General features: G+C 43.2%; 2 protein-coding genes across 6 annotated transcripts in view; one reads left to right on the top strand and one right to left on the bottom strand.

Annotated features, from left to right (window-relative positions):
* Positions 1 to 14,949: 14,949 nt before the first annotated feature.
* LOC123391676 (basic proline-rich protein-like) lies at positions 14,950 to 17,142 on the bottom strand. The gene is made up of 5 exons (XM_045078933.1): positions 17,121 to 17,142; positions 16,077 to 17,012; positions 15,819 to 15,920; positions 15,366 to 15,731; positions 14,950 to 15,244 (listed from the first exon to the last, which is right to left on the bottom strand). Exons 1-4 carry the CDS (start codon positions 17,140 to 17,142, stop codon positions 15,400 to 15,402), a joined length of 1,392 nt encoding a protein of 463 aa, XP_044934868.1. The 3' UTR covers positions 14,950 to 15,244; positions 15,366 to 15,399.
* Positions 15,848 to 24,459, top strand: part of INO80D (INO80 complex subunit D) — a 70,992-nt gene continuing 62,380 nt past the window's right edge. Inside the window, exon 1 of one of the 5 annotated variants that reach the window (XM_004764221.2) lies at positions 15,848 to 15,979. The gene's annotated coding sequence lies outside the window, so the exon portion shown is untranslated. Of the gene's footprint in view, positions 16,130 to 16,502; positions 16,600 to 16,723; positions 16,862 to 24,459 lie in introns of those variants that run through there. The other 4 variants (XM_013062298.2, XM_004764220.2, XM_004764222.3 and 1 more) reach the window with 4 other exon arrangements.

Genomic DNA, 24,459 nt, shown 5'->3' with positions numbered 1-24,459 from the left:
ACATAATAAACTGTGTTGAGTCACTAAATTTGTAGTACTTTGTTTGGAAGCAAATTTCGATTAATACGTTCATTAATCTGCACCAAACCTATGGAGGCCCTAATCTGAAGTCAATATGAATGCAACTTTACCTCTACTTCTCTTGGGTTACAACTGGAGTTATCCTTGGAAAAGCGATTTATTTGGGTTTGGGGCAGGAAAAAAGATAAGATGAATCCACAGCTTCTTTTGGTATTAGAAAGTGAAGAAGTTAAGTGCTCAAGGGTTGGGGGGGCATGTCAAAAGGGCACAGACACTAATCTGAAAAGGCTACCAATGGCTAAAGCTGGAACAAGTTGAACAACAAAATAATGATGGATTATAACCCCTCAAATAAAATATGTATTCTCATGAGGCCACGAAGAAATAAATTAATACATAAATACATACATACACGGAGGAGAATGGATGATTCCACTGAAGAATGTTAAAGTCAATATGGGAAAGGGGTGCCTGGGTGGTTCAGTCGGTAAAATGCCTGCCTTTAGCTCAGGTCAAGATCTCAGGGTCCTGGGATCGAGCCCCAGTCTGGCTCCCTGCTCAGCGGGGAGTCTGCTTCTTCCTCTCCCTCTACCCCTCCCCACCACTCATGCTCACTCTCGTCAATAAATAAACAAACAAATAAATAAAACTTAAAAAAAAATTAATATGGGAAAGTTGGAGGAGAAGCAGACTATTTGCATAGTTCAAAGTATGTCTCCCAGGATACTTCGCAATTTAAGTGGAAATATAGTAACTCTGCAGTGGAGAAACCCTGAAGACACCAGCTTAACCAAGTAATCAAAATTAATAATCACTAGTGTGGCAAGCAAAATTCTAAGATTCCTGTTCACTCCTTCCATCCTCCTTACCTTTGTTTTGTTTTGTTTTGTTTTAAGATTTTATTTATTTGACAGAGAGAGGGAGAGCACAGACAGGGGGAGCAGCAGGAAGAGGGAGAAGCAAGCTCCCTGCGCAGGCTTCTGCTGAGCAAGGAGCCTGGTGTGAGACTCAATCCCAGGACCCTGGGTTCATAACCTGAACTGAAGGCAGATGCTTACCTGACTAGACCACCCCGATGTCCCATAAGGGCCTTTTACACCTGGGCCTGGAAATCAGAGACTCGACGTATGAGAGGGACTATCTAGGAGGTTTACCTGCCCTTACAGATGGAAGTGCCATCAGTTAGAACTGGAGAGGAACCTGTAGGAGATGAGAGTGATCCCTGGCTGCCAGACAGTCAGGAAACAGTTCTGCCCTATAACCAAGAAACTGAATTTTGCCAACAGCCCAAGTGAACCAACAAGAGGACTACAAGATCCAAATCTGAATGCAGCCCAGCCAACACCCTGATTTCACCCTTGGGAGACCCTGAGCAGAGAGCCCAGCCACCCTTTGCCTGGACTTCTCACCTCGAGAAATGGAAAAATAATAAATGGGTCTAGGGTGATTTACTCCAGTGGCGGAAGAAAATTATACAACTAGCCATAACACATCTCAATATCATGCCCCGATAGGATGCTCTGAAAAGGACACATTGTGTCTGAGATTTTCTTGCCAAAACTACATTACATCATCTAATCATGAGAAAACCCAAATGAAACCCAAATTGGGAGATACTTTACAAAATGACTGACCAGTACTCTTTTAAAAGGTTGAGGTCATAAAGAGAAGGAAAGACTGAGTGTCTGGAGTGGAAAAAGGACATTAGTGGTAAACCGATGAAATCTAAAAAGTCCATAGTTAACAACAACAACAAAAATATGACAATACACCTGGAGCTATTTCCCTGTAGAATTGGGTTAGTCTATGTAACTATAAGCAATTTACTTGCCTAGGACTTGGTTTTTCTAATAGTTGGGTAACATGAAAAGCACATTTTATTTTAAGATAGCTCCATTTTGGAAGAGTTGGTGTGTTTTGGAAGACTCCGTATGTTTCAGTATTGTAATGATTTTGATGCAGTGTTACAGATTAATGAAAGCAAATACTATTTTTTTTTTTCTTAAAGAGAGAGAGAGGGTGCCTGCACAGGAGTTCATGGGGAGAGAGGCAGAGGGAGAGGGAGAGGAAGAGAATCTTAGGCAGGCTCCATGCCCAGCACAGAGCCAGAAGTGGGGTTCCATCTCGCCACCCTGAGATCATGAGCTGAACCAAAATCAAGAGTTAGACTCTTAGCCAACTGAGCCACCCAGGCTCCCCGAAACCAAATACTATTAATGGATATAATCCAAAAATGAAAATCTGGACAACTTAGTACATTGTGGAGGCTTTTTGTGGTTGCTGCTTTGCTGTTTGCTTTTTTTCTTTTACTTCGAATTAAGGAGTTGGCATAACCAACAAATAACACAAAAGCCCCTTTTGTAGTTTAAAAGAATGAACATTTCAGAAATTTTCTGAACTCCAGTCAGGTTAAAGAGAGGGGAGCAAAAAAGAATTCAGTAACACACCATTCAAAGAGTTTGATTCAGAAAAGATAGAAATCCTCTTCCAATTGAAGAAGAAGAAATGGACAAATGGCCTGCGGGGTCTCTGCATGAACGTTCTAAGAATGGTATCGGGAGTCTCTGTCCTGGTAATTGCTCGTTAGCTTTATTTCAGAGAAATGGACATAGACCGCGGGGACTGAATGATAGTTTATCACATCATCAGTGATTATTGTATAACCTACGCTAACTTTGCGGCTCGTACATTTTAGGTCACACGATTCTTGCCTCCTTCCTCCACAGACAGAAACATGATGCTTGCCATGTCTAGCTCAAGACTGGCTTAACGGCCTCCTCTGAGGTTAATGTTAACATCGTTCTGGACAGAGTAACAGGAAGCATCTGGGTATCTCACCACAAACTGAGATGATCCATTCTTTCGCCATTTGAAGTATAAATTCTGTTGGTATTAAATTACTTAATTGCTTCTGCTGTATACATTAATACATGTAAACATTCAGATATATAGAACATCATAAAACCTCTGGGAAAACAAAAATGATTTATGACTATGTACATATTTACTTTGTTCTTCCCAGTTAGTCAATATTTATTCTTTTTTCTTCCCATTTACTTATTTATTTTTGAAGTTTTTATTTTAATTCCAGTTAACATACAGTGTAATATTAGTTTCAGGTGTACAATGTAGTGATTCATCACTTCCGTACATTGCCCGGCGCTCATTGCAACAGGTGCACTCCTTTATCCTCATCACGTATTTCACCCATCCCCCTCACCCCCCACGCCACAAAAGCCATTCTTACAAATCTCTTGTTTTTATGTTCTAGAACCATCCATGGCTACAGCAAAACTCAGGGAATAATGTTAGTCAATTAACAGCTGCCAAGTTACCTAGAGGAGCAGATGGTATAATTGATCATAACCTACATAATGGGGGGAGGGACTACTTAAAGATATTTCCTCAAATATGCCACAGAGTTTCCACACAAAAGTCTATAATGAAAACCATATTTCTCTCCTCTTGTATGTTTGCTTTTACCTCAGGCTATTCTCTTGTATTGTATTTTTTGCTTTTTAACCTGTAGAGTTTTCAATATTAAGTGACATTAGTCATTTAAAAATAGAGTGTGCATACACTTTAAGTGGTCTTAGTAATAAAGAATGTACCACAGAAATAGCCAATAGAAAAAGCACTGCTCCCGGATGTTTTAGTGAGACTATAATACGGACAGTTGGAATATAATGCTTAAGGGACTAGCATGGTTAGAATTGTACATGTATTATTTTACTAATCACCTTAGACTCTCAGTGAGATTGACAGAAAGTCCAAATTTGCTTCCTCGGAACGCTTCTCATTTAACCGAATAGTCATATCTTTTTTTTTTTTTTTTTGGTTTTTAAGATTTTATTTATCTGAGAGACAATGAAAGCCAGAGAGATCACAGAGGGAGAGGGAGAAGCAGACTTGCCGCTGAGTGGAGAGCCCGAAGCAGGGCTTGATTCCGGGACCCTGAGATCATGACCTGAGCTGAAGGCAGATGCTTTATGGACTGAGCCCCCCAGGTGCCTCAAATAGCCCTATCCTAATTATAAAATCATCTCAAAGACATTAAACTGGTTAAGAATTCAAAATCTTAAATATTCATTAATTTAACAAATACGGTGCAGATTTTGCGGCAAGTACTATTCTAGATGCTTAGTGAATAAAATATCTTAAAAAAAAAAAAAAAGAAAAAGAAAGAAAAAGAAAAAGAAGGGTGCCTGGCTGGCTAAGTTGGTAAAGCATCTGACTCTTGATCTCGACATCATGAGGTCAAGCCCCATGCTGGGTATGGAACCTAGTTTAACCCACTGAGCCACCCAGGTGCCCCTGGAACCTAGTTAAAAAAAAAAAAATTAAAATTAAAAACATTTTTTAAAAAGGAAAAAGCCCCTAGCTTTTATGGAATATATATGTATGGAATATATATATAGATATATATATATCTATATATATATATCTCTTAAGTAGGCTCTATGCCCAGCCCAATATAGGGCTGGAGCCACCCAGGTGCCGCAGAATTTTTATTTTTTAAAGTGGGATCTGTATAAAATAAAACATCTCTAAAACAGTAATTCTTCTCTCCCTTGCCAGACGGAAGCCACTTGAGGGCAGGGGTTACTGTTTCCCCAGTATCCTAACCGCAGGGCCTAGCACTCTATAAGTGATTCATAGGTACTCCTTGAATAATTACATAGCAAATCCTTTTTGCTTAAGTATAAATAGTGGTTATTGTCTGTTGTATCTGCTCGAACTTTTCAGCTTGGCTTTGAAAGTTCTCTTAATTGGCCCTACCCTACTTCTTTATCTTCCACTCTTTTCTAGCACATACGCTGTCATTCTACAGAGAAAGACATACTTCTGCTTTACTTCATGCCACTTCCTCTGCCCCAGGTAAGTAAAAACCTCCGTTTAGATTCAGCAAACACTGATCTAGGATCTTCTTCGTGCCAGGACTGCTAGAGATTCCCACATACCTTCTTGACTCCACACAAGCACTCTCACCAGTTTTCAGAAGGAGCGAAAGAGGCTCCCAGAGGGGCCCAGGGTCACTCAGTGACCCAGGCGGGCCTCGACAACAACCCAAAGCAGCGTAACTCCTTGCTCTGCCCCTTCGGTTCCCTACTATGAGCCCCTGCTTGTTCCCCAGGGTTTCCCCAACCTTACTTACCTTGCACCTAGCCTCTAAGCTCCTTGTGCCCAGCAGGGTGCCCTATTTTATTCCGCCACAGAGCCTGAATGCCATGCCCAGCAAGCACTCAACTGACTGAAGGAAGGCTAAGCAATTTGGGCTGAGTCTCCTATTTTCAACTGTTACAAGTTAATCTTTGCAATAAATTCCATCTTTTTTCTTCCTTTTAAAGATTTTATTTCAAAGTACATCCAAGTACAACCTGTACATCCAAGGTCGGGCTTGAACTCCCGACACTAAGATCAAGAGTCGCCTGCTCTACTTACCGAGCCAGCCAGCTGCCCCACAAATTTCAGCTTTTGAATTAAGTTTTACCCAGTCAGAACTTACTGCTGTGAAAAAATACTTCCTTTAGTCTTGAATACCTCACCTGAGATTTTAGTGTCTTTGACTTACAGGTAAACAATTTAATGTTCAGCTGATCTACTTCCTTCATTGACTTTAATCACAACCCTGTTCAGTTTATTTTCCCAGCACAGAAGTCCTACGGTTTCCTGGTTTTCTTTCATTCTTTGACCACACAATGGCCTCTTCACGCCTTTGAGGTATGACAAGGTAAACTTGCACAGACAACCTGCGTTTTCATGAGATAACCTATCCAGCGTCACGGGTTCTCACCAGCCAGACTTGCCCTCAACACGTTTAGCTCGGCCAGCAGTTGAGAAAAAAATAAGAAACTTAACATTTTTAAGCCCAGTGGTCTCAAGGTCTTGGGCTCCACCTCTCCCTACGTCTTCCACCAGGCCAGTTCAGACCTTTATCCTATACCTCAACTGTAAAGCCAATGAGAGGACAAGGCCTGTCTGGTTCGCTCCTTAACCACTGCAGGATCCTACAAATTTCAGCCTGATAAGATATATCGGGAGATCTTCAAACTTTTGTCCCAATCCGCCATAAAGGCACATACATGTGTTTGTAACTGAAGAGAACTGTTTCATGAAATAAACTTTGACCACAATGACTCTGGATATTTTCTATTCTATAGCATTCTGTTCTTTTTAGTAGGTGATTAGCTGCTGAGTTGATTTCTTAAGTTCCCTGTTTCAAACACAATATATGCCACAGAGCTGAGGTCAGTTCTCCGGGCAGGGTATCAGCTAGCATCCTGTACAAGAAGACCCCTGTGATCATTTTCCGTTAGAGCCAAGTGCTAGGAGTCTGGGCACATAGCACGTGACCACATGCTTGTGGCTCTGTGTTGGTTAAGGCTGTCTTAGAGGAAAAATATATAGTATAAAAATTAAACTTTCATTTACTCAAGTACTCTTCAATCACAGAGAAATCTCACACAAATCTTCCAAGAAAATAATAAGTATGTAAATAGGGTTTTAACTAATTTGTTATTTGTTCTTCAATCCTTTGGAAATCCATTCTAGAGTAAGGCCTCTTCTCAGTTTTCTAATTAAAGTCCTACTTTGATTAAAGTCAGTTTCTGTGAATTCAGAGAAAAGAAACAGAAATGTTCAGTTATGGAATGGCTGTTAAGTGTCAGACAGTATACTACATATGGTCCTAGAAATTATCTTACTCAGGCAGTGGCCTTAAGAATGAGGGCACTGAGGCTTTACAGTCTAGGGAACTTGCCCACTTCTATAGCTACTAAACAAATATTAGCTATGGGATTCACACATGGTTTTCTAAACCCCACACTTCAACCTAACACTGTATTTGAATTTTTTTTTTTTTAAGATTTTATTTATTTATTTGACAGACAGAGATCACAAGTAGGCAGAGAGGCAGGCAGAGAGAGAGAGAGAGAGAGGGAAGCAGGCTTCCTGTGGAGCAGGGAGCCCGATGCGGGGCTCGATCCCAGGACCCTGAGATCATGACCCGAGCCGAAGGCAGCAGCCCAAACCACTGAGCCACCCAGGTGCCCCTGTATTTGAATTTTTAAAAAAAGATTTTATTTATTTGACAGAATAGAGAGCACAAGTAAAAAGAGCAGCAGAGGGAGAGAGAGACGCAGGCCCTCTGCTGAGCAGAGAGCCTGATGTGGGGCTCGATCCCAGGACCCTGGGATCATGACCTGAGCCAAAGGCAGCTGCTTAACCAACTGAGCCACCCGGGCACCCCCTGTATTTGCATTTTAAAACAATTCACTAATAGCTGTCTGATAATGCAGTTAGTTGGAAATGTTACATGTGTCAAACATCCACTGCTTCCCTTATGGGATGGCCCTTTTTGAAGATATTTCATAATCGGGGGCATCTGGGTGGTGGAGTCGGTTGGGGATCCGACTGTTGGTTTCAGCTTAGGTCATTAGGTTATGAGACTGAACCCTGCTGGGCTCCAGGCTCAGCATGGAGTCGGCTGAAGATTCTCTCTCCCTCTGCCCATGCCCCCCAAGCTCACTCTCTCAAATAAAATAAATAAATCTTAAAAAATATTTTTTTCATATTTTTTAATGCTTTCTTGTCAGAACAATCCTTCTTCAATACCTCATACTTAGATGCATTTCTCCTTCTTAAGAATGGCTAATGGAAGAGGGTTTAACCGGTCACGGTACTCTGTCGTGCATTGTGTGAGTACTTTTCCTGTACTCCATTTTATATTTAACACCTTGATTGAGTCTGAGGGACACCAAGATCTCAGCTAAACTTAAAATTCTTTGTGGTAGACTGCCAACTATCTGGGTATTCAAAGCTACCTGGAGGGGCCATTTGGTTCAGTTGGTATAGCACGAGACTCTTGATCTTGGGGTTGTAAGTTCAAGCTTCACGATGGGTATGGAGATTACCTAAAAAAAAAAAAAAAAAAAAAAAAAAGAATCTGGGAAAAAAAATCAATGGACTATTTCTGTTTTAATGTAGATATTGAGTATGCCACAATCTTAATCTCCTTTCATCTTTTCCTATGTTGAGGTCAACTTGTAACGAGTGCTGCTAAGCCCACTGTCTTGGTAGTGTTTCAAAACAAAACAATAACAAAACAGTACTCCCTGACCTTGAGCCATACTGCCTGTAAGGTGTTTACTGGCAAGCAACCAAAAAGGGCAGCTGACTTTACACAGCACTTACTAGGGCTGGAGACCCTGCCTTGGGCCCTCCGCGCACTGTGCCACTTAATCCTTACCATAATACAGTAACGTAGGTGCTATTATTATTCTCATTCTGACAAATGAGGAAACTGAGAGGTTAAAAGCTCGCCCAGCATCACACTACCAAGGAAAGTGGTAAAGCCAAGTTCCTGAACCAGATGGCCTTGACAGGAGATCGGGCTCCTAACCACTTCACGCTGTTTTGCACAAGAGGAACACACATGGAAACCAATGAACAAACAAAACCCCCCAAATCCTAGAAAACAACTCAAGGCACAAAGTAACAACACGGTCACTGTAGACTCAGGTGGCATCAGAAAGCTTTGGGGACATGATTCTGAGCCAGGCATCAAAGCAGAGTGGGAACGCGGGCATCCAGACAAGAATGGCCATGACTTGCTGTGTGGGGCAAAAAACAGCGTCAGCCTAACAGAAGGATGAGGTTGGATCATTTTTTTTTTTTTTTTAAGATTTTATTTATTTATTTGACAGAGAGAGATCACAAGTAGGCCGAGAGGCAGGCAGAGAGAGAGAGAGGAGGAAGCAGGCTCCCTGCTGAGCAGAGAGCCCGATGTGGGACTCGATCCCAGGACCCTGAGATCATGACCTGAGCCGAAGGCAGCGGCTTAACCCACTGAGCCACCCAGGCGCCCGGTTGGATCATTTTGAGTAGAATCTAACCGACTTCTGTCCCCTCATTTCTTTCTCTTTCTGGTTTTCCTTAATAAAGCAAAATGCAGGGGCACCTGGGTGGCTCAGTGGGTTAAGCCTCGGCCTTCGGCTCAGGTTGTGATCCCAGAGTCCTGGGATCAAGTCCCACATCAGGCTCCCAGCTCCACGGGGAGTCTGCTTCTCCCTCTGACCTCCTCTCTCAATAAATAAATAAATAAACAAACAAATAAAGCAAAATGTAAATACCTACTTGTAAGCTCATATAGCACCCAGACATGCATAGAACAGAAACAGCAATGTATACAGTTAAGGTAAAAAGTATAATTTCGGTTACTGAGGCCTTTTCTCCTGGTGTACAACTGGCCTTACCCCTTGAGAATTTGATAATCTTCCTCACCCGAATTTGAATCAAGCTATTTGAATCGTGTTAAGAGTAACTCCTTAGTGGGGTGCTTGGGGCAGCGCAGGTGTGAAGTGACTGACTGTTCTGGCTCGGGTTGTGAGGAGTCCCGCATCCACTCCCTGTTCACTGGGGAGTCTGCTTCTCCCTCTGCTCCTCCCCTCCTGCTCGTGATCTCTAGCTCAAAGAAATAAATAAAATCTTTTAAAAAATATTTTAAAAAATTGTAATTCCTTGCTTTAACTGAATGAGAGAAGTTCCCTTTTTTCCCAGCCTCACTATTGAACCCTGGCCGTCTGTAACAAATATATGACAAAGACATCACATATAGTACAGGAAGTTCAAAGTTATTAATGAACGTGTTCCAGAACATCACTGTCCATTAGCTGTTTGGAACCTAGAATTTATTTTCCCATGGAAATAGTGGTTAAGTTCCCAGTGGGTCTACAAAAGCTAGCTTTACCAGGAATGTAGCAGAAATGAACACTGTAATCTTTGTGTTGACCTTTGCCTGTTATTCTGAGGACTCAATGGATTTTCCTTCTTACTACAATATTTTAACTAACCAGCACTTTTGGAACAGTTTTTCATTATTAATTCTAGAAAAGGTTGATAATCACTTATAATTGTACTCAAATCCAATCATTAATACTGCTTTTGGGTGTTCTTTTTTACTGATCATTACTTACACAACTTTGGTTAGAGTTGGTTAGTCCACAGAAAGCCTCCAAAATGCCAACAGCCTAGGCTAGGAGGTTACATTCTTCTGCCGAAAGTGTGATAAGGCAGTTAGATGGCACTAGGGACACATCCCGTTCCTGGTGCTGCCAGTGACCAGTGGGTTCCTAGAGGGGGTATGTTTTGGGACTTGTCGGGGGGCAAGGGGGAGACTTTCTTGGTTTCTGTCTTGGCATCAGGTAGGAATTCCCAGGTCTCAGTGCCCCTGGATTAGGTGTTAGAACGTGGAGACGACCTGATCGTGTGTGTTTTGACTACAGCTAAATCTATATTACAGAAATTTCATACTCAAATAATCTAAAACCATGACCTGGATGTCTGCCAACTACGCTTGCCTCAGAAACATTTTCTTGCAGGGCACCGTAACCACAATAAAACCGGATCTTTGTTTTAGATAGAAACATCACCAACAAATGTTTCCAAAACAGAAATGCTTAAAGTGAAAAAAAATTGTGTCTATGGCCATCATAATAGTGTGGTTTTGAAAACTTTTAGGCTCTGTACACATAGCCTACTTCTACCTTTTTACCCCCTTGGGAGTTTTTACCCTGGCTAGGGACTCCTGATGACTTTAGCATCTGTCTTTGGAAATGTATGATCAGAGAATGTTTATATACATGCCCTTATCCCCCCCCCCCCGCAAAAAAACCCCATGTATAATTTGTATAACCACGTCTGCTGTCAGTGTCTTTTAAAACACTTGATTCTGTCAGCAAACATTTGCCAACAAAGGCATAGGTTTATTGCTTAAAGACATGTAATATTATTAAACATGTATAAATCTTTCATTTTAAATCCACACAATCTATGGACGAGACCTTTTAAGGATATAGGTGGTATTTTCGTAATGACTTCACAGTAAGTGTTCATCATAAGGTGGCTAATTTTTACAAGGTTAAAATAATTAATACTTAAATAGATCAGTTAAAGATTCTAATACAGCAAAAATATTAAATTAAGTCAAACATTTTCTATTTCAACAAAAGGCCAAACTGCTTGTGAAACGAAGGCACAGTAACAGAATAAATAGGACACTACTGCTTCAAGTATCATTTTGGTCAGACTCTGGCATTTATTCATGCCTGTAGGTCACTGTCGTCCATTAACTAGATCTTTATAGGGGCGCCTGGGTGGCTCAGTGGGCTAAGCCTCTGCCTTCGGCTCAGGTCATGATCTCAGGGTCCTGGGATCGAGTCCCGCATCAGGCTCTCTGCTCTGCGGGGAGCCTGCTTCCCCCTCTCCCTCTGCCTGCCTCTCTGCCTACTTGTGATCTCTGTCTGTCAAATAAATAAAATCTAAAAAAAACACAAAATAGCATAACCTTACAACCATAGATAGCATTTCTAATTATGCTAGTACTTCACAACATACACTGTTAATTTTTTCCTGTCTTTTTTTTTTTTTTAAGATTTTATTTATTTACCAGAGGGAGAGAGGGGGAGAGGGCGAGCACAGGCAGATAGAATGGCAGGCAGAAGCAGGGGGAGAAGCAGGCTCCCCCCTGAGCAAGGAGCCCGATGCGGGACTCGATCCCAGGATGCTGGGATCATGACCTGAGCCGAAGGCAGCTGCTTAACCAACTGAGCCACCCAGGCGTCCCAATTTTTTCCTCTCTTCTTCACAGTGCTATTTCGCTGACAACTTGCATTCCTCACAATAACATAGACCTAGTTACTAGACCTCAGGAAGGTGAAATAGGCCCCTGATTGTCACTAACGAGGGTTCTGATTGCTGGCTACTCAAAATTTGTTTTTTGGCAGAGGGCATAGGGCAGGAATCTAGCATTTCCAGATACACAACATAGAGCTGTGGTAGGCACCTCAGCACTTCTAGAGCACAAGGAGAATTTAAAATCTTAGAAAGTTTTAAGGCCAAGAAGGTCTACACCCCCTTGAAAGTATAGACAGTCATCCCAACTGTATTTATTTATTTATTTTTTAAAATTTTTATTTATTTATTTGACAGACAGAGATCACAAGTAGGCAGAGAAGCAGGCAGAGAGAGAGAGAGGAGGAAACAGGCTTCCTGGCGAGCAGAGAGCCCGATGTGGGGCTCGATCCCAGGACCTCGGGATCATGACCCGAGCTAAAGGCAGAGACTTTAACCCACTGAACCACCCCGGCGCCCCCCAACTGTATTTAAATGAAGAAAAGACAAAGAGGAGGAGGAGAGCAAAGAAGGAGAAATAATCCTGTTTGGAGCTTTTGGGGGTATTACATGAGAGCACATACATAAAGTGTCCAGCAAGGTTACCAAAATGCAGTTGGGCTCAATAGTATTAGCCAAATTTGAGTTTTGGGATTTTTTTGGGGGGGGGGCGCACAAAAATAGGGTTATTTAAGGTTAATTATGTCAGCAGGTTTTTTTTTTTTTTTTAAAGATTTTATTTATTTGACAGATCACAAGTAGGCAGAGAGGCAGGCAGAGAGAGAGGAGGAAGCAGGCCCCCTGCTGAGCAGAAAGCCCAATGCGGGGCTCGATTCCAGAACCCCGGGACCACGACCTGAGCCGAAAGCAGAGGCTTTAACCCACTGAGCCACCCAGGTGCCCCGGTTTTTTTTTTTTTTTTAAAGATTTTATTTATTTTACAGAGAGAGAGATCACAAATAGGCAGAAAGGTAGGTTGGGGCGGGGGAGGGGGGAGCAGGCTCCCTGCTGAGCAGAGAGCTTGAAGTGGGGCCCCATCCCAGGACCCTGAGATCATGGCCTGAGTCGAAGGCAGAGGCTTAGCCTACTGAGCCACCCAGGTGCCCAGTTTTTTTGTTTTGTTTTGTTTTTAAGATTTTACTTATTTAAATAGGGACGCCTGGGTGTCTCAGTTGGTTAAGCAGCTGCCTTCGGCTCAGGTCATGATCCCAGCGTCCTGGGATCGAGTCCCACATCGGGCTCCTTGCTCGGCTGGGAGCCTGCTTCTCCCTCCGCCTCTGCGGCCTCTCTGCCTGCCTGTGCTCGCTCTCTCCCTTTCTCTCTCTGATTAAAAAAAAAAAAAAAGATTTTACTTATTTATTTGAGAGAGAGCATGCAGGAGTGTGGGCATGAGCTGGGGGAGGGGTAGGGGAGAGGGAGAAGCGGACTCCTTGCCGAGCAGGAAGTCTAAAGAGGGGGGCGCTGTATCCTCTGAGATCATGATCTGGGCCAAAGGCAGACACTTAACTGACTGAGCCACCCAGGCGTCCCAGTTAGGTCAGTAGTTTTGTTACTACCTGCAGCTTCTAGGAATTCCGGAGACATACCTCCTAATACAAGTTCAATGAGCAACTGAAACACTGACCAATCAAATTCACCAAATATTGCGAACGCAGTGAGATTTCTTTCTCGGTTAGGCTGTAATTCCCCAAGTCTGCAGCTGGTGCATAAACATCATGGATTATAGGCATGTATAAGTCAAGTTTTATAAAGACACTGAAATACTAAGATTATGCATCAAATCCCATATCCTTTTCGTGCAAATAAGTTTGTGGGACACAAGAGGGATTGCATAAAAGGGTGCAGTCAGCTTAAAGTGAACACATCTTAATTTCTTCAAAAATGCAAAGCATACCTATAAAGTCACATCATATAGAAGAACAAGTTTGAAACCCGTTTTTCAAGTCCACTAAGGTTCCATATTAAGGGAAGTAATTTCCCTGTCATGACCAATGCGTTTGATCTCCAAATGTTTTTTAAAAACTTGTAAATAAAATACAACTTCCCAGTGAGGTTTCCAAGATAAGAATCAGTTAATTTTACTTGAATTACTTTTTGGTTTTTTTTTTTTTAAGATTTTTCTGATTTGAGAGTAAGAGGGCAAGGGAGAGAGCACAAGCAGGGGGAGGCGGCAGAGGGAGAGGGAGAAGAGGCTCCAGGCAGGTTCCACATCAAGCAGATCCCAGACCCCGGGATCATGACCTGAGCCGAAGGCAGCCACTAACCAACTGAGCCACCCAGGCCCCACAACTTTTGATTTTTCTACTAACGGGAGGGGAAAAAAAAAAGCCCACAAAAGAAAACCCAGACTATTCAGGTACTGTATTCAAATTTAGATGATAAAGATGGTAAAGATGATCAAGATAAACATGAAAATAATAAGTATTTGATATATGCATTATCTGAACTCACTTTAACATTATGGGAATTTCTAAATTTGGACGCTCAAAAGAAGAAACATTTTTAAGTGGAGTCATCAGTTATTTCTAAGTGCTTTGCAATACATTTTAAATGAAAGAAATTAAATATTCTGCTGATTCGAGGCACTAATATTACAAATCCATTCCCACTAGGTTAGCAAACATATGTCAGAAAAATAACTTAGTGTAAGATTCAATTCATCATTCCCAGTAGAACCCACAAAAAGATCCTTTAGTCATTTTTTGGTACTCTCCCCTTTCTTGGCAAAAATAGAAAAATATCTCTGGAATTTATTCTCCTCCAATAAGAGCTCTGTGGGAATTGTTGCAAGGGGGCGGATCCCTTCTCTTACCTCTGTGCTACCTCAGCTTTGTGCAACTTTGATCCCACTTACCTACGAAGCTTTGCTCGTTAAAAAAAAGTAGACCTGTGACATCCACTGCAATATATTAAAAGTAATTTATAGAGGCCGGCAGCACATTGGAAGTTATAAACTAACAACACAGCAACTCGAACAAAAACACACATTTTCCCATTCTGTGACACAGAAAAGTGGGCAGCAACACGTGCGAGTCACCAAAGATCTAAAGAATCCAATGAGAAAGTCCAGTATCTAGGTATAATAAGCAGTTTCTTAATAAGCAGTCTTAAAGAAAATCTAAAGCTTTCAAATCTATTTCCAGTTTCACAGTAACCTTTCTTCCTGAGGAGAGCCTAGCAGAATTATTTCCAGAAATCTGGTCAGTTACCCTGAAGTTGTATTTAACCTCTCACTGATCTCTGCCTTTATTTGCACTGTGAAAAATAAACAGCTGTGTCCAGCCTTTCTGGACACTCAATAGGTTTTATTTACATTGCTTTGAGAAAAGGAGACAAAAGACATCCCTTTACAATTGTCTTTTCGGAATCTCAGTTTTGAGGGGAATAAATAACACACATTTTTGTATATAAGACAACCTGTACAGATACATGTAAAAAAATATAAACAGACAAATGAAGATAACGTGGCTATGAAGTCTCTTGAAGTACAAATTTATAAACAGACCCCCAGCCCCAGAACTTGGATCTGCAATGGAGAAAAATCAGGATTAGCCTGAAATAAAATAAGATAAAATAAAATAAGATAAAATAAGATAAAATAAAATAAAATAAAATACCACTGCCCCCGACACGGGAAAAAAAAAATTAAATAGACAAGAGAAAACAATAATCACCGGAAAACCTGTGTCTTGTAAAGATTTCTCTCCATCAGAAGATGCAGAAACATTTTGCCCCGTGGTGCCCATGAAAACGTTTCTCAAGCACCCCCAGTTTCTTCCCCGCCTTTTCCCCCAGGCGCCGGTGTAGACGGCCGGTGTGGACTTTTTTCCAGAGATGAGAAGTAGAAATTTGTACTTTATCGGGAGCGGGTGCACTTTTCCCCCCGGCCCCCCTTTCCTCTGCCTCCAAGATGGTAGGAAAGTTGTCGTTTCGGAGGGCAGAGGAGCGGCTCTCTGGTGTTATGTCCTCGCAGTGCCTGTAGTGGTGCTGTAGGAGGCTGCTGCCTCTTCTGTGCAGCCCCGGCAGCCCTGCCTTCTTGGCTGGAGAGTATATTCAGGGATTTCCCCTTAATAATCACCGACCCTGGGAGCACTTTTTAGTTTCCAAAATAAAAATATGATCCTCACCCCTCTTGCTTGACAGGGAAAGGCTCTCGCCGGAGCCCAGGGGGGAGCAGTAGCAGCGGCAGCCGAGCTTCCTAGTCCATTGCCAGCGCCTCTCACTCTGATCTGTCAGCCCGGCCGAGGGAAAAGGGGGGAAGGAGAAAAAAAAAAAAAGCAGCTGAAAGGTAAGCAGAGGCGGCCCCAGGCCCGGCCCACATCCCCGGGCTCCCGTAGGGCGGCGGGCAGGGCCGCGCAGGCAGGGCGGGCGGCGAGCGCGCTTACGTGAGGCCGGGGATTCGCCGGCCCGCGTCAGGCCCCGGGCAGAGAATGAAAGGGTGAGAGGGGCCGGCGCCGGGGCGGCGGGGGCTGGGGGCCGCGGGGCCCTGGGGGCGCCCACGGGCGGCGGTGGCTGGCGGGCGGGCGGGCGGGGGTCCGGCCGGGGCCCGAGCCGGGAGAGCAGCGCGGCCTGCGCGGGCCGGGGTGGGGGTGTGGGCCGGGGCGGGCGTTTGGGGTTGGGGGGTGGTGGGGGGGGGCAGCCGGCTAGGCCTCGGGCCGGCGGGCCCCGCGGCTGCCGCGCCCTGCCCCAGCACCCCGGGCCTCCCCGCGCCCCTCCGGCTCCCCCGGGGCCTCCGGGCGGGACGGCGGCGCTGCGGGGCCGGATCGTGCGCCGGGCCGGGAGGCTCCCCGCGGGGCGGCAGGCCCGGGTTGCCGGGACGGGGGCGTCAGGGCCTAGGAGTGGGGAATGGGCACCCTTCCGCCCCCTCGCCCTGGTCTCTCGCAGACGCCCCCATCCCCCTCGATTCCGGTAATAGTTGAATTTATTTATCCGTCTCTGCGCTCCGGGCGGCCAGGCCGGGGCGGGGCGGGCGGCCTGGCGGGCGTGGGGTGGGGTGGAGGGGCGGTGAGGAGTCAGGTGCAGCCGCGGCCCGGAAAGTTTCCTTTTAGGCCCGAATTGGGGGTTGCCCTCCTTTCGGGGAGCCCTGGTCCTAGCGCCCGCGACCCCCGAGGGCGTGGGGGGAGAGCACTCGGCTATTTTGCAACTCTTTGCCAGTTCCTGTCCATTGAAGGTACTCCGCCCCTGTCCCCCTCGCCCGCGCCCCACCCCACTCCCCGGCGAGCCCTTCCCGGGCTGCAAACTCCAGCCCGTCCCCCTGGAGCCCCCACGGGCTGGGGAGAGGGCCTTCTCTGCCCGTCTGGAAAAGTTTTCCAGGGATTTTTCTTAGCGTATTAGTTAGTGACTGGGCTTTTGCTGCGGGAGAGGAGGAGGTACATTCAGGTGGTATTTCTCCTGGGTAGGCTCCCCTGATCGCCTTTTTAGCCCTTTACTCCAGACACCGGGGGTGTTCATTTCCGATTAAGCGACCCCCCGCCTTTCTTCCCGGACTCCTTTGGGTCTCAGGCCCCCTTTTCTGGACGGTCCCCGCAGAGGGAAAAAGACTGTAGGGACCGGCGAGGAGACTGTCATGAGAGGGGGCTGGATTTCTGGAGCAGCCCCCAGACGTAGGAGTTTCCTGCCCTATTTGGTCAGTGTCTGGGACATCAGACACACGAGCAGAACCCAAGGGGGAGACCCCGGTTGTCAGCACGCTTGGAAGCATTACAATTTCGGAGGAGGGAGAGGAGGTGGGCAGGGCAGCTCCTGAAACAAGGTCTGCGGTTTGAGGATGAGCAGTTTCTCTCTTCTGACCATAACTCTTTGAATTTCTGTGATATTCTTATGTTTGACCCTAGAGATAGAAAATAGGGATTTTAGGGAAACTTGTTATTGCCACAACTCGGAAGGGTCGGTGGAAGAGCCCTCAGGGAACTGAACATAGCTGACACAGTGTGGTTTTGGTAATTTTTTTTTTTCCCTATGTTTAAACGGATTTAATTTTAGCTTTATTTTGGTGCCATGAGCTTTGAAAGTTGCAAAAAAAAAAAAAAAAAAAGTCAAAAACTTTAATTTCCAAATCTAGATTTCCTGGTTTTCAGGGATGGGATGTTTCCTGTGGTTACACTTAACCTCCTTTTGGTTGTTCTTTAGTATGGAAATGGAAATGTTAATGTCCTCTGCCCCCCACTACCAGCCCCTGGTGTGGGCAAGTTTGGAGGTTATTTTTCCTCTTTCACTTTTATTTTTCCCCCTTTCTTTTTTTAGTGGACCTGTGGTATTATGTGCTGTGTATCTGCGTGTGTGCTGCCTGGTATCAGGCTGTAGTTCGCTGGCAGAGGTGTTCCACATTCTGACCACACACCCCCCAGAGCACTGTTACCTAGTGAAAAGCTGCCCCTTGCAGAGCAAGAGATAACCCATGACTTGGTCTGACTTCTGTCAGGCGTGGAAGTGAGACTCCTTCTGTGATTCTTACTAAGTGTGGCTTTCTTTTCCTTTTGTCTGCCTAAAATAAAACTCCTTCTGTTTCTCCACAATGATAGATACCCAGCCAGTTAGCATTTTACTTAAGGAAAGCTTGATATTTGAGGTTGTATGGATTTCATTCAAAAATGCAAATTACATTTAATGGTTGTTTAACTTTATTGATGAATTGAAATTGCGTATTGACTCCGACATTTTCATAAGCTTGTGTACCCAGAATTGTTACTTCTGTTCTAGCTCGTCCTTATTTTTAGAGCATGTTGGATAGAAGAAATCATTCAGGGAGTCTCTTTTTTTCCTACAACATTTTAGGATTTAAAAAGATCTCTCTGCCCCATAAATTAAGATCTTTAAGGTATATTGTCGACTTTAGTTTTCTTTTTTTTTTTTTAAAGATTTTATTTATTTATTTGAGAGAGAGAGACAGTGAGAGAGAGCATGAGCGAGGAGAAGGTCAGAGGGAGAAGCAGACTCCCCATGGAGCTGGGAGCCCGATGTGGGATTCGATCCCGGGACTCCAGGATCATGACCTGAGCCAAAGGCAGTCGTCCAACCAACTGAGCCACCCAGGCATCCGACTTTAGTTTTCTAAGCTTTCAGAAGGATCCTGTCCCAAACCTACATAATTTCCTAATCTAATCACCTTGTGGGCTACTTGACTCCTGAGGGAATGGAGGATTTGATATTTTTCTAAGTTACATTTTATTCAAAACTAATGAGACTTTCAGGGCAAATACTGAATTAATTTTAAATTGCAAAGATAATGCATTTTTCACTATTAAATATTTAGTTTCAAAAGTAGATGTTTATTTTAATTTGTAAGTCTGAAATAATCATATTTTATTTCCTCTGAAAGATTGTATAAGGAAATTTGTATACTCCCACCCCAGCTATTTTCCTCAGCAAGTCATTTTAGAAAACTGAAACACTACTATTTTAGAGAAATGAGATTTTAGTTTATATGGATTTTAAAATTTCGAAGTCAGAGCGCTCAAAATTAAATATGTCATTAAAAAAAAAAAAAAGTGCTGATCCATTCATTCTCACCTGAGATGTTTCCCAAGAGTTCATAGCTCTCACTATCCAGGTTTGGAACAGCAGTTATGAATAATGAGAGGTCATTTTTATTTTATTTTATTTATTTGGCAGATAGAGATCACAAGTAGGCAGAGAGGCAGGCAGACAGAGAGAGAGGGAAGCAGGCTCCCCGCCAAGCAGAGAGCCCAAAGCGGGACCCGATCCCAGGACCCTGAGATCATGACCTGAGCTGAAGGCAGCAGCCCAATCCACTGAGCCACCCAAGCGCCCTGAGAGGTCATTTATATCTGAATACAGTTAGCAATATTGTCGGACACGCAACACCCCACACACACCTGGTGACTTGTAGACAATAGATGAATAGGTGAGACTGAGTTGGAGGCCGCCAATTTTCCCCAAAGCAGATACTCTGCAGTTTATACAATGGAGTCACATTTAATTCCCTGTAACTTATGCTAATGACATTCTGCTTTGCAAAACAAACAGTAGGGGAATCTCCTTCCCACTCCCCTCAGGTACGGGTCTGTCCCAGAGTCCTCCCTGTCCTGGCTGATTTTCCAGAGAATGCTTCTGGCTCTTTTGAGACACTTGGGGAGTTAACTAAAGCTTAAAGTTAAAACCTTAGGCCTCTCTATCTTTTCCCACCCTCACTCAATACGCCAGGTTTCCTGGTTCTGATTCTTTCCCAGAATGTGCTTTGTTTTTAAACAGCTTCTCAGTTAAATTTTATTTGTGTATCCTGCAGTCAGACGCATGGGGACTGGGCTTTGGGTTCTGATCCCAGCTCTTCAAGGGGTGCGTTACTTAATCATTGGTTTCTTTATCTGTAAAATGGAAATACAACATTTGTGATGCAAGAATTAGATGAGATGGCCCATGTGCAACGTGGCTCTTAGTAGGTCCTGGTTAACGATTCCCCTAATCCACCTTACCCTTTTTAAATTAAAACCATTTTATTTATTTATTTTTTAAAAGAATTTACTTTTTTTTTTTTAGATTTTATTTTTTTTATTTGACAGACAGAGATCACAAGTAGGCAGGGAGGCAGGCAGAGAGAGAGAGAGAGAGAGAGAGAGAGAGGAGAAAACAGGTTCCCCGCTAAGCAGAGAACCCGATGCATGGCTCAATCCTAGGACCCTAGGACCATGACCTGAGCCGAAATCAGAGGCTTTTATTTAACCCACTGAGCCAGCCAGGTGCCCCTAATTAAAACCATTTAAATACCATCTCTCTTATTGGCTTGTTTGCTTTTTTTCTGACTTAAAGTTATACAGGCTTTTATTCATCCCGCTCAGACCTGTTTTTCATATTCAGGAGATAACTCACCACTGTTTACATATTTTGTTGTGTGATTGTGTGTACATGCAGCATAATCTTAGGATCTCCCATTTAACAGTGTTGTGTAGTTTTCTGTTGGCTAAGCGCTTTTGCTGGCCTTGTAGCTCCTCTGATTGGACAAATTGCTTAATTTCACTAAGTCTCAGTTTCTCCGTCTGTGAAAAGGGGTGATAGTAATACCTTTTCCATGGGTTGCTGTGGCCACTGAATGATTGGAATCGCACAGTTTCTAGAATGGTGCCGGGTGCATGACTTTTATATAATATTTTCCTCCAAAGATTTTTACTATTCTGGGTATGAGATTTTTTTTTTCCAATGTAAGTTCTTGGCTCCGCAGATATTACTAATACTAGTAAGTATTTGAGTGCAGATATAATAGTGTAATTACCTTCATGGGGCAAATAACTGTTTTTGTGCCAGTAAAAAAGTTGGCAGTGTATTCCTAGAAGTCTCAGCAGCTCGTGGTGGTCTAGCTCACCACCATGAATTCTGTGAGTTGGCAGATGTAAGTGCAGATTGGTAAGTGCGGTGGGGAAGAAAGGTGGGTTTACTTGTAGTCAGTTGCTCCTTTGACACTTGGAGTTCTAGGCCTGCTAGGGTGTAAGCGGCCTAGGGTGTAAGCCCTAGTCCGTGACTTTGGATGGCCTATCCGGGGAGGGTGGGATGTTTACCTGAGGCATGATGGGAGTTGCCAGAACCAGGGCTGTTCCATTCACTTACCAGATCAGTTTCCTCTTGGTCACTGTGGCCTTGTTATACAAAGACACTGTTCTCTGCCCTTGAGGAGTTTTTAGTCTAGTGGGGGGAAAAAAAAAAGGCTGGCATTCATCATTGAATGATAAGGGATAGATTAGCCTGGAGGGAGAAAACCTATTTCTTCTGGCCTAGGGGTAAGCCTTAAAGAGGAGAAGGACTTTCCAGGATTTCTAGACTTTAATAAAGGTTTCTGCCCTAAGCGAAGGGGAGGAGTTAGAAAGGCATTCCAAGAGGTGGGACCTGCTCCTATGAATAAATGCCTGAGGACAAAAGAGTATTCTGTGTTGCAAATTGTAGGAGTAGTAGGAACAGGAATAAATAGTGGGAGGGGAGAAGTCTGCCAGGCCTCCGTCCTAAGTGTTGGTGGGCTCTGGTGGGCTCTGGTGGGCTCGGGAGTTTGGATTCCTTTTATGTTCCTACGCGGACCCTGAAGGCCTTTGGTCAAGTAAATTATTTGCGTTTTAGAGGATCCAAGTTGTACAGAGTGGAAGGAACAGGCCAGTGAGGCAGCTACTAAGGAGAGATGGAAGGTTTGAACTGAGGCCCTGGCATTGACAGTGGAGATGGAGAGAAGTCAGTGGAGAGGCTGCTCACTGAGGTAAAGCGGTCTGTATAGGTTGGCCAGACGTAGCTTGTTGGGGGCGGGGGGATCACCCTCACAGGGCTGACAGCTGCAGCCATAGAAGCAGAAACATTTGGCTTAGTCTGGTTCTTAATCTTCTGGGGGAATCTGATGAACTCTCTGGATTCTTCTCCAGAAGAATGCATTTTTGCATGTTTACGGTTCTGCATGTGGCTTGGGTTCATAACCTGTGGTCTTGGGGTAGATGTAGAGTGGAAGATCACATGAAAGGCTGTAGAAATGTTTTGCTTGATTCACTTTTTATATGTTTGTGACTTGATCACTGCCATTTCATAGATAAGGAAATAGATTTACTTGGTCAAGGTCTGGCATCTTTATTTTAACAGTTTAATGGACTGCTTGCATTTTTGTGTGGAAACCTGGATTTCTCCTTCTGAAAAGTGGCTAAGGTTTAGAAACCTTGGGTCTGTATTTTTTTTCCCTTTTTTCTTTTCTTTTTTTTTTTTTTTTTAAATCCCGACAACTTGCTGGAGCTGGTTAGAGTGAGCCTCCTTTAGATGAGCAAAGTTTGCTGGTCGCCTCTGGCCGGCCCCTGTGGCATGTTTAGGCATTTGATCTTGCAACCCTACAAACTAAGAAGAAGAAAATCTTGCGGAACAGGGACATTTAAGGGTGGAAGCAAGAAAAAGGAAGCCACTGAGCTGCCAGAAAGGAGAGAGTCTCAAGAAAGAGAAAGTGGTCAACAGTGTCAAAGCGGCAGAGAGGTTAAGTAAGAGAAGGATGGAAAAGTGTATGTGAAATTTAGCAACAAAGAAACCATTCGTTTCAGATTCTTAGAAGGAAAGAATTTTGAGGACTAGAGCTATAACTTAGTTTTTCCTCTGGTCCTGCAGTACAGGCTTTCTGTAATGATGAAGAGTGACTGTGGCATGGATAGGAGTTCAGCATTTGTTGTAAAGGATAGTTAAATGGAGTTCATCAATGCTGTAACCGAATCAAGCGCTGCTCATTGGTATTTTCCATCACTATATAGATGCTCTAGAAAATGTAAAAATTATACTTTTAACATTGGGTTCTTAATATAGATTATAGAAAAAAAATATATAGATTATAGGAAACAATTCTTAGTGGTTCTGTTACTCAAGCCCCAAGGAGGTGGGAGGGCCTGACTTAATGGAGAATTACCCTGTACCATTCAGAAAAGCACTAGCCGCTGGAGAGAGCATTTTAGCCCTGCAGATTCTAGATTAAAATGATAATACCAATAAACTACTACTTACTGCTTTTAATAGTAGTTAAGATTAAGTGATTACTATGTGCCGGGTGCCATGCTAAGTACGGTTCATGAAATACCTAATTTAATTCTCCTAAACGACTCAATGAGGTACATGCTGTTATAGTTCTCTCTTTACATAGGAGGAAACTGGAACCTAAATAATTTGCCCAAGGTCACACACCTAGTAATTAGCAGAACCAGATTGGAGCACCATCTCTGATCCCCACCAGAGCCGAAGAGTGCCCTCCCCAACTGCTGCAGAAACTATCCTTACCTTTCTAATGAATCAATCCGCTAAGGAACTCAACTAGTGTAAAGGCTGTATTTAATTTCAGTTCATTATGCAGACTTATTTGTATAGTGCTGTTTGAGCACAGTATTTGTCACAAAACGTATATTCAGTAAGCACTTACTTGGTTTATTTTAAAATATTTTATTTTGAACTTTAATTATGCTGAGTATTATCTATGTTTACAGGTGATAGGCAATTTTCTCCCTGATCGTTGTTTTCAGATCACATCAGTGGGCAGATTTTCATCACTTCCGAGTCTAATTTTACCACTTTTCACATTGGTATGTGGGTTGTTAGTTTTGTTGTTGTTGTTGTTTTTTAATGAATGTACTCAGCTATTTAGTATCTCATTATGTTTTTGAGCTCCATGAAGTTGAATTAAAACTTGTTTCAGAAATAAGTTAGAATGGGGAGACAAGTTTTTTAAGACCCGCGAGTATATGACTCGGGATAAGTATTTTGTTTTTTTAATTGTATTAAATATATTAGAAAGCTAACATTGTGGGAATTTAGGTGGTGGATGTAAAAAAAATTGTAAGGTATGTTGTTGGTCTAGCTCTTAAAAGGGGGTAGAATATAAAATTACAGGTAGCAATTAGGGGAAATGCTGTGGCAGTGAAATGAACATGCTTCTGAAACACGAGACTCAAAAGAACAGTCAGGACATACAGAGTTTCCACACGGATGTGGTACCGTTGCAGTCCCAAAGAGAGTAATGTTCATATTTTGGTCAGATTGGTTTATGCATTGCTGTGGGAGACTGAAAGGGCCATAGGTTGCTTTTGTTAAAAGCTTGTCTTCCATTTCTCCCTGCTAATGTCTTATTCCTCCGTTTCTGCAAAGATGAAACTATGGAAAAGAATCATTTTATTTTCCAATTAAACTCAGCATAGAATATCAAGGAAGGTTTGTTGTTCCTATTGTTGTTGTTGGTTTTTTTTTCCTATTGTTGTTGTTTTTTAAGATTTTATTCATTCATTTGAGAGACAGATTTTTTTAAGTTTCCTTTTAACTTTTTTCTTA

This window comes from Mustela putorius, unplaced genomic scaffold (assembly GCF_011764305.1).
Source record: "Mustela putorius furo isolate JIRA1106 unplaced genomic scaffold, ASM1176430v1.1 tig00000275_pilon_pilon_pilon, whole genome shotgun sequence".
In the NCBI taxonomy this organism is placed as follows: Eukaryota; Metazoa; Chordata; class Mammalia; order Carnivora; family Mustelidae; genus Mustela; species Mustela putorius.
This window is presented reverse-complemented; position numbering and strand designations above follow the sequence as displayed.